The 16,726-nt window shown below is 44.4% G+C and overlaps 2 protein-coding genes across 4 annotated transcripts in view; one reads left to right on the top strand and one right to left on the bottom strand.

Annotated features, from left to right (window-relative positions):
• Positions 1 to 16,726, bottom strand: part of LOC135393817 (nucleobindin-2-like) — a 420,933-nt gene that overhangs the window by 189,049 nt on the left and 215,158 nt on the right. For both annotated transcript variants that reach the window (XM_064624097.1, XM_064624096.1), the window contains one exon: positions 5,478 to 5,615. In XM_064624097.1, the coding sequence (XP_064480167.1) occupies positions 5,478 to 5,615 (138 nt within the window). The remainder of the gene's footprint in view (positions 1 to 5,477; positions 5,616 to 16,726) is intronic.
• The window catches only part of LOC135393816 (cell adhesion molecule Dscam1-like), a 308,169-nt gene that overhangs the window by 78,495 nt on the left and 212,948 nt on the right, over positions 1 to 16,726 (top strand). For both annotated transcript variants that reach the window (XM_064624094.1, XM_064624095.1), the window contains exon 2: positions 11,496 to 11,825. In XM_064624094.1, the coding sequence (XP_064480164.1) occupies positions 11,496 to 11,825 (330 nt within the window). The remainder of the gene's footprint in view (positions 1 to 11,495; positions 11,826 to 16,726) is intronic.

Below are 16,726 nucleotides of genomic sequence, written 5' to 3'. Positions count from 1 at the left end.
TATTCGTGATCTCCGATTAAGAGCCCGTGCTCCCGCGTGCCTATATAGATTAATTGGCTTCACTGCAGGGGAGGTACAGCTTGATTGAAAACTTAGGGAAATTGAGTTTTGCATAGTATACGTGTTGCTCTCGCGCTGCATACGGTTGATCATGCTTCTAGTTTGGGTTTGTCTAGTTTGCATGGTGATCGAGGGTGACACTACGTCCGAATTTTTATAACACACACTTGTGGCGTGGGGTTTTACTCAATGGTTTTCGTGGGGTATAATAAACCTATTTGAATGATCAGTGTAGTGGCGCGTGACTTTCGGACATTTGTAGGGGGATTTAAATTGTACGTCGTGCTTCTGCGTGACGTTTCGTTCTAATTCCGATGCTTAAAAGCAACAGGTCACGTCTTATTAGAAAAGTACGCCGTATTACACATCCCAAAAAGTTACAACTAACGACGCTGGAATCTCCGTGGATCTGTCGTGAACGCTTTCCTTCTCTCTCTCCCTTCTTGCTTCTTTCTTTCCCTCTCTACCTTACTAATTTTCCCTTTCTTTTAATCTCTGACCCTCCCTATCCTCCTTCTTTTACACCCCCGTCTCCCCTTCTGCTTTCACGAAGGAGTGAGACTTGCCGCCTTGTCTGAGCATGCAGACCTCACCCCTCTTCCTTTTACCATCATACCACCACCACTACCACCACAGTGTGAATGTCAGCAGATATTGGTCAATGACTCTGCACAGTTCGGAACGGCCGGAGAGCTCCAGCGAATAGCGTCGCGTCCTACCATAGGCGACGAATTTGCCGAGCGAAGTGGAAAGCGCTCCCCGTTCGACGTCATGGTAGCCTGCCTCTTCAGAGACCCCTGAGAAATCTTCAACATGCTGCGTATTTATAGCCCTCATGTAAATCAAATTGCGCTGCGATAATAGGTAGCTATTAATAACTGAGTTGAGTTGATTGATAAGAAAAGAAAAAAAAATGGAGAAATAGGCACTCATTACGAAAGCCGGCTACTCCAGGTCACTTAGGAAAACACAAGTGGCTATCTACAAGTTATGGCTATAAATAACTTATTCAAACATATCTCGACTAGTTATTCCTAATACGCTGCCCGCCAGATTACGCACATTTCTGATCACCTAAATTTTCGTTCCTAACTCTTAAAAATTAACTTAAATTAAATTAACTAGGGGCAGCCCAAGAGGAGAACGCCACCTTTACTACGTAGCTCGATAACAAGCCTGTAGCGTATAGTGCACCTTTACACGTACCAGGGTTGTTGACCACAATAGCGAATGTACGTCAAACAATACGTGAGGTAAGAAACCCAAAGACACCAAGCGTGCATTGTAAGGAGGAGTGGCGATACCTTATCAGGTACTGATAGTTGTTCAAGCGGGCGCCCAACAGGGGCTTCGTTGTCGGAAACCATTCATGCGAGAACAATGGCACAAACACTCACTCTGCCGGCCTATTAACTGATTCTTGGCTGGGGATCGATAGCGTGATAAATAGCGACTGACCACGGAGCCTATGTCGACGTGTCTGTATACGGAAGCACATTCCCGCATGTGGCCTAACCCCTGTTGACTTCGCGATGCATAACAAGGATGGTGGAATAATTCGTGTGCTCGCTTTGGTCCGTGTGTATTCGATCTATATATCTGTGCGCTTATTTGTGTGTGTTCGAACAGATCTATAGGTTTGCTGGATGATTCGTGTCACCGATGATGCTGGATGATGGATTTTTGCGGCTGTCCTTGACGGCACACGGCTTGATCTCAATTCGCCGTCCATGTCACCACTTTATGAATTGAACCAGCAAACTGTTTGATTCAGGCCCTGACAACAACAATAACAATAAATGAAGAAGTGATGATGACATGGGATGTTTCCCCGTGGTAGCCACAGGACACTACCCCATTTCACAGTGGTTAATGTGAGAGGATGAATTATGGTGAGAATGAGGCAACGACAGGTCGGAGTTCTGTTTAGAGCTCTTCAAGGACTCCAGTGGCCTGCATGAAAACAAAAAGGGAGCGAAGAGCCCGGCACTGATGTTCAGGGGAGCTCCATGGGCCAAGTACTTTGGACAAGCTGAATGGTCTATGGTCGAGGAGTTCAAGTTGGCGTCGAAGTACCCGGCGTTCACACGTGTACCGCTCACAGTCCTCGATGATATGGGGGATCGTAGCTGGGGTGCGGCAAGCTAGGCACAGCGAACGATGAACGATGTATGGTTTTTAGGGAAACAAGGTATTAACATAAGGAAGCGAGAAGATCGATACACGGCTGATTAGAACGATGAAACAAGAACGTGTTTGTGTTTTAGACATGCATCTTCTACAAACGCGAAACAGAGCAAAAGGGACGGGCAACTCCACGAGAGCAGCTCAAATAAACGTTAGTTGCAGTTGAACGCCATCCTCGTGTAGTTCGTTCGCGCAGGGTGCATGCCTAATATTGCTTCCGAACTGCGAAAACTAGGGATGTGCAATCGAATCCGGGAATCCTAAATTCTAGGCAGGGATTCGATATACGCGAATCCTCAAATCCCATTGGCCAAAACGGCGAATCGAATCTTTCGAATGCACCAACCACGTTTGTTTGTTTCTTTTTCAAATTGGCGCCTCAGGACGAGGGTGTTTTTCTTGTTTGTTTGCTTGCATTGCTCCAGACAGAAAGACTTCAGGCAGGAACTGTTCCATTAAAAGTTTGAAAGTATAGCATACTTTTGTTTTAGATAGATACTTAGTTTTATGGAAATAATTCAGACTCGAAAACTTGTGTATTTCTTGTAGTCGACGAACAAAATGTTAAATAAATTACGTTTTAGAAGAATTAGACGGGTATTTTCCCCCATGAAACTGCACTATTATTTAATTTGTTTTTCATTAAACAAATGTATCATATCATGCTTCAAATCATATCATGCTTCTTTCTTTTTTTTTTTTTTGCTTTTTAAACTCTTTTTAGAGAAAATATTCGAAAGATTCGTGGATTCGCGGAACCTTCCTTGGATTCGGATCCGGATTCGGATCCGGATACGCAGAATTCTGGATTCGTGCCAATTCTAGTGAAAACCGTCACCTGCCAAGCACTCTGCGTACGTTTCAAGCGAATACATTTTCGATCGCGCTAACAGACTTCCCCGGATAGGTAGACCGCTCCGAAACAGCAGACAAGTACCAAATGGTGGTAAAATATTACCTGACCTGACTCGGTCATTTGAAACATTCGAAACAATAGCCTGCTTTTTGCAATGACGAAGAACCGTGTGCGTGAACAGGCGCCTGATGATACCACGAAACCCGATGATAGGAAACGTGGAACTAGACAGCTAGCTCAACTCGCTGAGTATTTCCTTGCGCGATTGCTGCAATGATGAGGATCACCGAAGTCGGCAGCACGGTTCGAATCATTCATGGAACTATCCCGTTGACTAAGAACACTCCACACGAATAATTATGACCAGAGTTCTACCCTATTAACAATATTAGAATGGCAGTCCATTGAACAATATGGTGTGCTGTTCAATACACAATGTAGTATACAGTAACAATCGTTGTATTGTGTCTACGCATGTGCACATCAGTGAGGACAATACATTCCAATGCCTTCACTTCCTCGAGGTGGTGATGGGTGGTGGTGAACGACAAATTACAGCACTTGGCAGACCAGTCATGAGGCTAGACCACTATACCAACTTTTATTTGAAAATATTTCAGCCGCTAATGTTCTTTCGAGCGTTTGGCGGATTTCTTCTTTTATCGATGTATTTTTCACTGTATTTAATTGATTTTTGACAACCTCACGTGTTCCTCTATGTCTGTTCGTTTAAACTCCAGTTTGGGAGCTCTCCATCACGTCTGGCACTCGTGCGTGACAATGCAGCCAATGAAATTTTTATTTATTCGCGCTGTGATGTTCCTTTCCTTTCTTTGTTATTCGTGATTGCGACAAAAAAAAAAGCGCAATATACATAAATGTAGCCGGATTGAAAATGAAACTTAAAAAATGTGAAACCAAGAACATGCCCACTAGTCTCCGCCGTTGTCGTAAACACCGTCTCTTGCGTGGTTATATGCTTGTATCAAGAAAGGCTTCCGCGTTACCCTTAGTTTCCAGAGGAGCACGTTGTGCACAACATGTTTCCAACTATCGTATTCTCTCGTAATTCCCAGGACGACAACAGCGCTAAAGTATCAAAACGCTGAATGCTTTGCGCTTTCACTGCAGGGAATGCTCGTTTGATCTTCCATTTTGACGCTGTCAACAGGCATTCAGGGAAGTCCCGCCTACGACCTAATGAACGTTTTCATTATTAAAGAAAGAGAAGTTTGCGTTCTGTGTGTGAGGCATTGGTGAAAGAGCATCCCGGGCTTCGAAACGCCAGAGGACCTCTCATGGTCCCTTCGTGAAATTGAAGAACGGATCTTCTGGGTATAGCACAGGAAAAGTATTTTCTTTCTTTCGTGCTGCGATGTGTTGGCGAAAATGCCCAGTTAGTCCTGACAGCGTACTGTGCAGTGAAGTTCACCGCGCGCATGGAGGTGGCAGCTGGAATTTGTTCATTAACAATGTGATAGGATTGGCAGTGCAACAAAATGCCGCTAATACAGTACAGTCACTGGAGCTATGATGTAACATTCGAGAGTTTTAGCTGAAGCTTACGCTGCCGTCTTGCTCGTGCAACTGAATAGGGTCTTCACTCTGCCCACGCTCTAAACGCAAAGCCCTATTTGGCGCATGCGGAGCGCGCAGGCGCTGTTTCCTTGCTTTCGCAGTACTAAATCTTTTTGTTGTACTTAGGGTACAAAGAAGTGGTATCAAAAAGTTTCGCGACTGGTTCTTTAGCGCAAAAACAATGGGTAGGTGGCACAGGAATGCATGTGCAGTGGTTGATGTCAGTGACCCTAACTATAGGTATTATGCCGAAGGACGTCGTTCCGGGAACATTGGTAGATGCGCTCGGCACGCCTTAGATGACACATTTTTCATGTCAAGGGTCATCACTGGGTTTGAGACTTGGTCCGACTGTTACGACCAGAGGCCAAACAACGGACTTTGCTGTGGAAGCGCCCAGCCTCCTAGAGAGCGCGACCTAGAGCCACGCTCATCGTTATTCTCCGACCATTCGCGGTTCTGTGCATCGTGAACCATGCACCGTTTTACTGCAATGTTCTATGGCGTGTCTCAGGGGGATCATTCCGCGCAACAACAGAACCGAACTATGAACCGAACTGGGGCGCGGTGACAACTAGATGCTCCATCATGACAATGCACCCGCGCACAGAGCGCTCGATACAAGTCAGTTTATCGGCCCCAACATGATCGCTATCCCTCACCAGCCCTGCCCGCTGGAGACGACCTGCGACTTCTTCATCATCCTGATGACAATTTCTCCATATTTTTTACATTTACTTATCAATTTATCAACCGGCTTAGCTGTCACACTCAACTGAAGAAGAGAAACGCTCACCTTTCCAAATAAACGATTACGACTGCTTCTGGCATCACCACATCACATTTGAAATGCCACGCTTCCCTCCACATTGCAGGAATGAACAACAGCGCAGATCCAACGTCTTTTGTTAACATCACTAAAGCAGGCACGCATCTGAAATAGAACACAAACACATTGATAATGCTTCTACATACAAAGCTTTGCTGAAGAGCACATAAACTTATTTTATGAACAAAGCAAAAACAAGAACGGACACCGTGATTTGTCAGTGCATGCTGTGCGAAAACACGGGAGAGCCTCCTCCTTCTGCAGCGAGGTATTTTCTAGAAGCAGCGTAGAAGGAAACGAATTGTTTGCGTATACTGTTTCACCCCATTGTGGCTCGTCTTGTATTGGCTAACAGCGACCTGCGCTTCCTTGTCCGCAGTCACATCCTGAACCGATTGAAGATTTACGTTACGTGAGATCACCATTTTGGCGACAATACAAACAGTCTGCAAGATTAACTGTCCTGTGCCTCATTCTGCTTGATGCCTCCTCTCACTCGTTCACCATACGGGCACACAGAATCTGGGTGTCATCTGCTTCGGCCAATCGATGCTGACAATTTCAAACATAGGCTTTCTGTGACTAACATTGGCGGCCCATATGGCTAATAACGGTTCGTATCCATAGCTACGGCCTCCGAAAGCACGATCATGACTGGCGGATTCTTAATGACTACGTCACGTCGCTTAAGCGATAAGGCTTTATCTACGTGGCGTTGGTCTTTTACCCCCATGCATCACTGCAGGGCGACCTCTATCGGACGTTACATCCTGCACCCTATGCATTTCATATAAACACAAACTGCATATCTTAACTAAATTGAGCCTGTACGCTAAAGCCATTAATTTCCACATGTAGAATGATGATTAATGATTAATGATTGTGCGCATCGATTGAACACGACACTATCTGACCTGACGTCAGAATACCTCATTCGTAGCTTCACTAGTACATATCCACGTACGGGAAGTCGACGGATCAACATACCTACTGGCATGACCGAACTGCACATTTTACTAGCTTGTTGGATTAGTATTACTTTACTTGGTAGTTCTACTTTCCTGCAGATCGCAATTACAGTCCATTTAATTTGGCAAACATGGCTCGCATTCCGCAAAAGATCCCGTCGTGTGCATGAAGGCCTCAGCCTTCTCCGTCAGCCGCGCAGCGGAGCTGAAATTGCCGATAGCGTAATTGGACCTTTCATTAGTGGGCGAGGGGACCAGCTAAATATTTTGCACAACCCCCCTCACGCTTAAAGACCAAAGAGAGGATCGTAAAACTCAAGAATTGATCAGAGCAGCTGTTGTTACCGTATACGAACTCAATAGCCTTAAGCGTCTGTCTGTCTCGAAGTACATGGTCTCCTTCCCAGATTGTGACCCATTAAATACGAAGCACTTAGAGGAGAGAAACTGCAATTCTTGTTCGAAATTATGCGAAAGACGAATGTAGGTTAATCGATTAGTAACAGAATATGTCAGATACATATTTGTCATTATGTGGACTTCATATATTACGTACTTTATCACACATTGAGTTAAGAAATCTATGCGTCGTAAATACATAACACACTATATGTCACATTGCTCTGAGGACTTCATTTTTCAATACAACAACAGCATATTGGTTTAATAAACACAAGTATCAAAATCAGAGGACGAGACCAAATACAAATACAGATGAGCAACGATGAGCCGCAATGTATTTCATGTGCGGATATGCACACAAGGATTTAAATAAATTCAATGCTTAAAATTAGATGTGCGCAAACGCATGTAGTGTGTAGTGCTATGTGCCACGCTTGGGATCACCACGCTCATAATATGTGCTATTAACGAGACGTACTAATTAGTAACACACAACGCCAGTACACACAACACAGTCTAACAGTACTCAGTTGTGCTGACAATTAGAATCTCAAGGACTCGCTACCACGAGGAGTCCGATGCAGAGCCTATGCAAAAGAGGAGAAATCTACAAAGGACATGGTATAAGATATGATAAGTGTTATACATAAAATACGAGTGCTTCAAGTCACTTCTAGCACAAATAATTTCCCAAGAGGTCGCAATACGGGGAAAGCGTCATGTAGGGTAAATACTAAGAACACGACGATAGTAACGATATATATATTTCTAGACCATTACAATGCAGCATTTTTGTACGAGGCATGCAGTCAGCCTAACCGGGCACCGTCTGGCCAAAACATGCGGCTGACGATTTTTGTCTCGAGGTTATCGCGACTACTCTTAACTCGCCACAATTGCTCTTCAGCCTCCAGTGTACGTCTTCAGTGTCAAATATTTTCTATGCCAAACGAATGCGTCTCCACTGCGCGGGAATTTCAGTCCGTTTGGATTCCAATGGCTTCTAATACTATTAATAAACTATAGCGCTGAAGTCGTCAAAAAGTAAGGCATCTATAGGGATTTCGTAAATTATAGTCCGTTACCCGTGGAAACCGTACGAAGTGTCCCTTGAGGAAGAAGTAATTATATTGATATGTGTTTTCAAGTCGAGTCTATACTTCACAGGTTCCATGTCCTGTTAGCATAACTATAAAATCACTGAGCATGAAACAATTTTAACATCGCACAAGCTTTCGTGCAGAAACTTCTTCAGGTAGCTGCCTGAAGCCTACCTGAATACGTGCAGGTTCTGGCCAAAACTTGTGATTGTGGCATATTCAAGTTATCGAGATGTTTCATGCTCAGTGAGTTCATGCTTTTGTACACATTCTACTAGTTAGACTACGCCCTTTTTTGCGTGTTAGTACAAGGTTAGTATAAGGTGTGATCCATCATCGTCCATATTTTTTCATAATTTTCTGCGCCTCAGCTGCTTGCATCTTCTTTTGTTTGCTTGATAGCTTTTGGGAGTAGCAAGCCCACACCGTGGCTAACCTTTCCCCTCTTTTTTTTTTTACTTTGCATTAAACATATCCCCCCCTTCAATCAGATGGCATCCTATATTGATGCCTGGAATAACAGGGGAGATGTTATACAGAAATATATTCTGCAATTTAGATCGCAGCATTATTTTCTGTCTAACTTCGCAACCAAAGACAGGTACACTGGGCCTCCCTGTAGGAATGCCCGCGTGTAGAGAAGTAGGTGCGGATAAAAGTGCCATTGAAGATTCGACGCCATGCTGTTTCATTTCCATGATATTGAAACGCGTTTGGTTTCGCGTGTACCGATCCTCAGGAATCGAAATCCTCAATATTGGCGTACAAATCTTTTCAGCTTGCACACCTGGCTTTCTCCGTGAGAACTTTTTTGAGGTTGAAGGTATTAGACATTGCGCAACTTGCATTGCAAAATCGTGGCATGGAAGGCGCAAGCTTTCATTCTTCGCTTTCAGGTAATCTTTCGAAGGTAAACCCTTGCACCGAACATGAACAATGTTGCGATTATTTTCATATTTGGAAACCTTGTTTATACTGAAGCAGAAATAATATTGTATTTTCGCGTCTTATGGATTCTTTACGTGCTGAACAACGACAATGCAATGTGGTCGAGCGGCCCTTGAAGAATGTCGACGACCAGCTCGACGTTATAAGTCCCAACAATAATACGAACATTATTAAAATCGACAGATGCACACTTGCGAAAAATGACGTGTGTTTGATTTGATGGGAATAAAGCTGCGAATTATTAAGCCAACGTACGACGAAAACTGAAGTGCACCTGGAGAAATATCGCGGTGAACCATTTGTGATTTCGCGATAACATACCACAACAACACCGAATATCCACTGGATGTACGATTAATGTCCCAACGTCCGTGGTCGCATTCGTCTGTCTTGTAGATACCCCTCTGATATCCAGCGTGGATGAAGAGAATTAGGCGCAAAAATGATAGCCTCAGGATATCCAGAAACGGACATACGCGATGATCCATGCCCCAACAACACATGGGGGTCCTAAGGATACCCGATGTACGTCTGTAGCTGAATGTTTGAATATCCTGGGGATAACGAGTTTCGTCCGGTATACATATCCGTTCACAGGTCCAAGTGGAGGAAAGAGTCCTCTGGGACGTCCGACAGAGATCCAGTGTTCTGCACTGCTTGCGTCTGACATCGTTTTTCGTTTTTTTTTTGTCTGTTTGATTCAAGCACTTGATGTGATATATTTTGCGAAACTATCATTTTTCGAACCGTTCATGTGGATCGACAGTTAGGAATTAAGAGACAACGTGCAGTTCTTGAAACCAGAATCAGATACGATTATTCACATTAATAATATAGCATGTGTGCTTTAAAATTAAGAATATATTATGCCTGCTTTATTATGAACATTAGCTGGAAGAAATGTCAGTAAAATGTCCCTCACTCGTTCGCTTTACGTCCCTATCGATATGTTTGGGATGACTAGGAGGACTCCTTTCTTTCCCCTGAACATGTGCTCTTAGATATATTGGACGAAACTCGTTATCTCCAGGATATCCCAATATCCAGCTTCAGACGTACGTCGGAGGTCTCTAGGACATCCGTGTGTTGTTAGTTTGGATGTCTGTCGCACGTCAAAGAGGACTGCTCCTTTCTATCACTTGGACCTGTGAACGTACATATATCGGACAAACCTCGTTATCCCCAGGGTATCCCAACATCCCACTTCTGACGTACATCAGATATCCATAGGACAGCCTTGTATTGTTGGCGTATGGATGCTGTAGATTGTAATTCTCGTTTAGCAGCGTATTTCACACAGGCCTCTATGGGCAACTTGAGACGCATATAGTTCTGTCATACGACACTGAATTCGTCCATTCTCTCACCATGTGCTCATGTTCCGTCATCAACTGCGCAAAATGGCACCTAGGAAATGGCGCATACAAATGGTAGATTGCACATATTTTTGGCAGTTTGACATACTTGTAACGATAGTGTGGTGGGGTGGAAAATCTCCCCACTTCATCGTCACAATATAATTCTTGTTGTTGTACGTAGAACACTTATGTTGTTATTGTGTTAGTTAAAAGCAAAGTGTAATCTGTGCAGTTATTGTGTAATTAGATAATTATGTTAATAAAATATTCTGAACAGGAAAAAGCTAAACAAATACAAAGACACAAGAAGATGAATGAGAGGCAGTTGATGTTGCATAGGTCATGCTCATGCATTAACATGTCTCTGTGCCAAGGCGTTCGCGTTAACAGGCTGCGTGCATTAATATGCTGCGGGCCGGGCTTAAACAGTCAGACCGAAAAGCGACCACAGGTGGCACGCAAAGTTAGTGTACATCCACGACGGCAGAGACGCCTCATGAATCTGCTCGCCGACACCTTCGACGTGCCCTGACACAGCCTTCGAGACACGCGTGATACTGGATCCTTCGATGTGAGGAGGGTGTTAGAGGACCGTCCGCCTTCATCTACGCGCCCTGCGTTTGGCGCAGTCATCAATCCTCCTCGACGATAGGGCGCGCAGAGCTACATGGCTGAATCACATTACTGAAAGCGGCCATGATTAGCAGCCCTGTAGATCAAAGAGCCAATATATGCATGTTTTTCTTCCTGCCCACGTGCCTTTCTCTCTTCCTATTATTTTTTCTTCAACATCAACATCCCGTCACGTGCTACGCGAACACAAAAGAGCTTTGCTCAGAAAGCGCGAACGTACAACAACGTACCGTTCTCGGTAGCTCAGTCGATAACGTGCTGGCTTGCTGAGCTAAGATCGCGGGTTCGATCCCGGCCCTGGGCGGTAGCAGTGCGGTGGAGGCAAACACTGCTTCCAGCACCGTGTGCCGGAGATATCCGGCGCACGTCAAAAGATCCCCAGGTGGTCCAAATTAAGTCCTACCAGGCGGCACGTGCAACATGACGTCCCGCTGCGCACACAGAACTTAGACACGTAGTGGACATACAATGGACATACATTTAACGACTAAGCGGCGCTTGCATCCACTAAAACAAACTGCAGTTAGCCACACTTATCAATGCGCTGACCATCTTTACTTCTTTTTCTTCCCACAGCACTTCGTTGGTGTTGGCCAGCATCCGCAGCCGAAGGTCCACGACTCACAACAGAACCCCAAGGGCATGTGCTCTTCTCGAACTCATCCGGCAGCAGCATATCTTGCACGGCCACTGGTGATCCACTACCCACTGTCCGATGGCTGACGCAAGATGGAGACCCAGCGGGCGACGTACCCAGACTTCGGCACGTGCGCTCAGACGGAACTCTCGTTTTTCTCCCCTTCCGCCCGGATCAGTTCCGCCGGGACGTCCACGAAGCACGTTACCGTTGTGCAGCAACAAACGTCATCGGGACTGTGCTCAGCGGAGAACTGCATGTGACGGCTGGTAAGTGGAGTTTTTTTTAAGCGTCTACCGGGGACCCTTTGGTGCTTTGTGTGAAGGAGGATTTCGGTTCTCCAGTAAGTGTCACTGGATACGCCCTGTATAATCTTTCCTCAGCATCGTCATGCGACTTCAACATGGTACATAGCCTTATGCTCTCTGGGTCCCGTATAACGGTCTCACAATTCACATGTGGCCCATACACTCATGTGGATATATGGGCCACATGGGAATTGTATGGGACACGTTTATACAGGAATATTCGAAATCGAGACTCCCGTTTGGGTCATACGGGCCATATGAGCACCCCATGTTGTCTATATATGTCCATATGACACAAGTCCCATGTTCAATAATCCTGTATATATGGGTCCCATATATTTTCATGTTTTTTTTTTTTTTCAGTAGGGAAATCGCATAACAACAGAGTTTTCTGCCATATGAGCGTAAGAGACACCGAACGCTTTCGCCAGTTCAGAACGCGCAGGGACGCAGTTCAAAGTGCGAAACAATGGTTAACGCTGGATAATATGCCTACATGAGTCGGCGCTACATGATGTTTATTCCTTCACAATCAGAGAACGTACCGGCCAGATGCACGCTCGCATATATCTATGCGTATTTGGCAGACGGTTCCCCGCCAGCTTGGCGTTATATTCGTCCTTAGAAGCATCACACCGTTGCATAGAGAGTGCTGTTGAAACGACAAAGAAGATTTGTCGCACCATCGACAGTGGCGTCACTAGGGACGCTCTTAGCGTCACCCCCCCCCCTCACCTCCCTCCATTAACGGATTCCTTTTCGTACCCTGTGATACATGATAAATAGCATATATTTATTTATTTATATAATATAGTAGCTTACATACTGCACTGGTGAATAATTAGTGAAGTAAGTCGAATTGAGCTGAATAGTATAGTGCTTGAAGAGGCTCTGGAGTATTTACTAGAGTTATTGTGTTGTATGAGCGACCAGGCAAAACTTCACTCATGGCTAACCTGAATGAACCGGTACCAGTTCATCGATTGAAGGATCATCCGGAGTTTATCAAAAACATATGTGTTTAAAAATATATATATATTTAAAGCCACACGAGATATTGTACACAGAACAGAACACGTTATGAAAAAAAAAAACATTTCAGTAAAACACTCAGTTGTATACAGCAAGCACTACAAAATCGATCCACGTCACAGGGTTTTCTAATGTCTGGGATACCGTAATGATCTTAATAATAATAATTTTATTTCATTTATTGATTGAGCTCTCGCTAAATACATAACATTATATAAGCGAGCCGCCCAAGCCTGAGGGACTTGTGACACAGGGCCCTGCGTGAGCAGCAGTTACCTCCTACAGCATGAAAATTATGATACATGGCATTGTTGTATATTACATAAAGGACACGAAACCGACACGATTAACCTCAGAACAATCCAGATCAGCATGAGCGAGACATATTAAATTAAAGCATCCGCGACACTGTCTTCAAGCATAGGAAATAAATTTCACTAAGGCTACCTGAAATAGGTATTTCTTAAATGTGCTTTCGAGACTCGCCTGCATTGGGTGGCGAAAATTTCGTTGGGCATAATAAAAGGAGCATAATAAGGACTACAATAGTTACCATAACGGTTGAATGTTAACGTGAATAAATAATAATAATGATGATAGAGGGCGTTAGTAGATCGTTGATTACGCGGCATAATAAAAGGCATAAACGTTGGGCATAATAAAAGGAGCATAATAAGGACTACAAGAGTTACCATAACGGTTGAATGTTAATGTGAATAAATAATAATGATAGAGGGCGTTAGTAGATCGTTGATTACGTGGCATAATAAAAGGAGCATAATAACTACTACAATAGTTACCATAACGGTTGAATGTTAACGTGAATAAATAATAATAATGATAGAGGGCGTTAGTAGATCGTTGATTACGTGGCATAATAAAGGGAGCATAATAAGGACTACAATAGTTACCATAACGGTTGAATGTTAACGTGAATAAATAATAATAATGATAGAGGGCGTTAGTAGATCGTTGATTACGTGGCTTCCGAAGTACCGCATCCAATCAACGGGTACCACTCCAAGTCATGCGCGCTGCTATTGGTTTCGGTATGTACAAAACTTCACGGTGACGCTATCAACGTTCCACCAACACTTTCTAATGAGAACCACGGCAGCTGCCGCGAGGCGCATCGTACACAGCTCAAATTGCCCGTGAACGAGTCAACGATTTCGAGCGCAGAAAACAGTCCGTTCCAAAGTAAGCCTTCTAGGAAACCTCCAAATTTTCAATTCCACATAATTGCTAGGAAGACCCACCAAGAGCACTGCCAACGACGCTTTAAACAAACTGCACGACGTCCTTGAGCCGAGCGGAAAGGCGCGGTCTTATGAACAAACGCATTTGCGGAGCATCTTCATCTAAAAGATTTCCGGCGTCACCTGGTTCCAACATCCATTAGAGGGTCAAAAGTAAGCCTAGATCGTCAGCGCGTTTTGAAAAGGCCTCATTGCGGGCTGCTAATTAAGTGCCATGCTCCGTTGCGGGTTTGCAATCACCAAGGGACAACTTTAGCGAACGAAATAAAGCGATAAATTGAGCCGGCATTCAAGAACAGCCCGATGAAGTTGCTGGAACAGACAGTTCTTCGCACGCTTAATTTAATATGGAATAAAATGAAGAAAACATCGTTTCATTTCCCCCATCGGTGCTCGGGTCCGACTCAGGCTCCAAACGCCGCGAAATATGTCGGTGTTTTTTTTTTTTTTTTGCTATCGCATTTGATTCCATAATAAGTAGCGATAAATACTTGGGCATCTGCTCCAGCTCGTTTTTGCTTGCTCTTGCCGTGTCGATAAGACCTTGGAATTCCTTTGTGTCCGGAACAATTAATATTAAGTAGTGGGGGTCGGGATTAGATTGCAACTCGCGCTGACCGGAAAGCTAAGATTATTTAGTATATCTCGATAACGCGGTGCAAAAATAATACCATAGACACACGGTGAGCGCTAGGATGTTGTGACGACGTTACCCCGTACACTCTAAACTTGCGTAACAATTGTCGCTTCCAGTTCCTTAGATTGCAGTTACTCCCCATTTTACACCTGACCTTGAAATTTACTCCCTAGTACTGCACATGGTCCCTACACTTGGCAGAAGGCTCCGTGTATTTAGTCCCGAGAGGGACTAATGGTTATTTATTTATGTATTTATTTATTTATTCATAATGCTAACTGCCATCTGGCAGTCAAAGCATGACACAGCAGCAAGACACTACAACATAATGCTCTAAACAACACTGCCACTGCTGCTGTGAACACACCGGCACGGTGCACCAGAGTCATCGAGCAGTTTCACAAACTGTAGGACGTTTTCGGAGCAAACAATCTAGTTAGGAAGCCTGTTCCATTCTAGAGCGGTCCAGTTATAGCAATTGTCCATTGTCCATTATAGCAATGCATCTGTGCCTAAGAGGGATAACCCCCTCTCTCTCTCTTTTCTGTCTCTCTCTCTCTCAGACCGTAGAGAATTCAAAACCCAGCGATAATTATATCGTAACAAGCCTGACGAAACGCCAGATGAAGATTTTTATGACTCTAATCCTTCCAACTAATGTCGTGTGAGAGAGACTTTTTTACCCTCCCTCTCTCTCTCTTTCTTTCTCCGAAAGAGCGGCATGCACAACCGATCTAGCGAAAACTGACACGTGACAACTGACTCGCAAGGCCCCATCCAATCCAGTGTTTCAACACATACTCCATCAAAATGCAGTAACGACCAAGTTAATTTTCCACACCTCCATTAATTTGCCGCACTCTAACAAGCAATAGCACTTCTCGTTCCCCACCTTTGCCACCTCGATGAGGCTAAAAAAAAAACGGTGTCACACGATATGGAGCTCTCACACCAAAATATACTTTCGCATCTACCTTCGGTTATAGCGGCGTGGCAGCATTATATCGTGCTAGGTGATTAACGACGCAGATCACTCGAGCCGTGCCTAAATGCTCAGTCAAAAAACAGGACGCCATATATTTTCGGGAGTCACACCACATCCCTGTCTACATCAAATGTGCGTGTTACAAAAGTATGGATTGGTGCCTCACGTACTCTTAAAGCTGGGCTTGGACGTGATCCCATATGCCGCGCTGCCCGGAAGCAAAACCTCTTACTTTCATACGCATTTTCTTTTTAATGCCGCGTGTAGTGTATTGCTTTTTCTTTTCTCGACGTTCTCGCTCGTCGAATATCTTGCTGGTCCAGCCGCCAGGAGCGGCAACATCTTCGGACCCAAATACGAAATATGAAACGTGCAGCCTCTAGTGAGAGAAGCGGAAATAAAATATGTGCTGACGGTCGCTGCTGCTTTCTGTTCGTGGCCGCGTATTCACGTCGCTGATTGTGTTATCTGATGCTGAGCGATGTTTGCGTAACGATTGGAAAGGGAAAACGTATTCGAAATGACTGTTGGGAAAATCAAATTTCCGCATGTGTGTGCATCTGCATTAGGTGTGTGGAATCGAGTAAACATTGGAATTGTAGCTCGTTTCTATGTGGTTTCGAAACCAGTACAAGGATGGCGATATGAAGGAGGTCGACGGAACTAGTAAAATGGACGGGCACCCACGTATACATTTCTAAAAAACGGTGCGGTATGTGCAGTCGGTTGGTCGCGTTTGACGGCAAGGAAGCTCATTTTATTCCCAATCCGTGCATCGAATTCACCTCTGCTGCATAAGGCGTAAGGATCTATCGACTTACGGTGGTTGACAATACGATGTGAGAAAAATTTGATACGTTGTGAAGTTGCAAACTTGAGTAAGATGACAAGATGAAAAATTATCAGAGAACAATCGGGTACTTCTTGACCAAGTGGGAAGTTGACAGAA

The sequence above is a fragment of the Ornithodoros turicata genome, chromosome 5 (assembly GCF_037126465.1).
Source record: "Ornithodoros turicata isolate Travis chromosome 5, ASM3712646v1, whole genome shotgun sequence".
Lineage (NCBI taxonomy): Eukaryota > Metazoa > Arthropoda > Arachnida > Ixodida > Argasidae > Ornithodoros > Ornithodoros turicata.
Note: the sequence above shows the minus strand (reverse complement) of the source record. Positions and strands in the feature narration are given on the sequence as shown.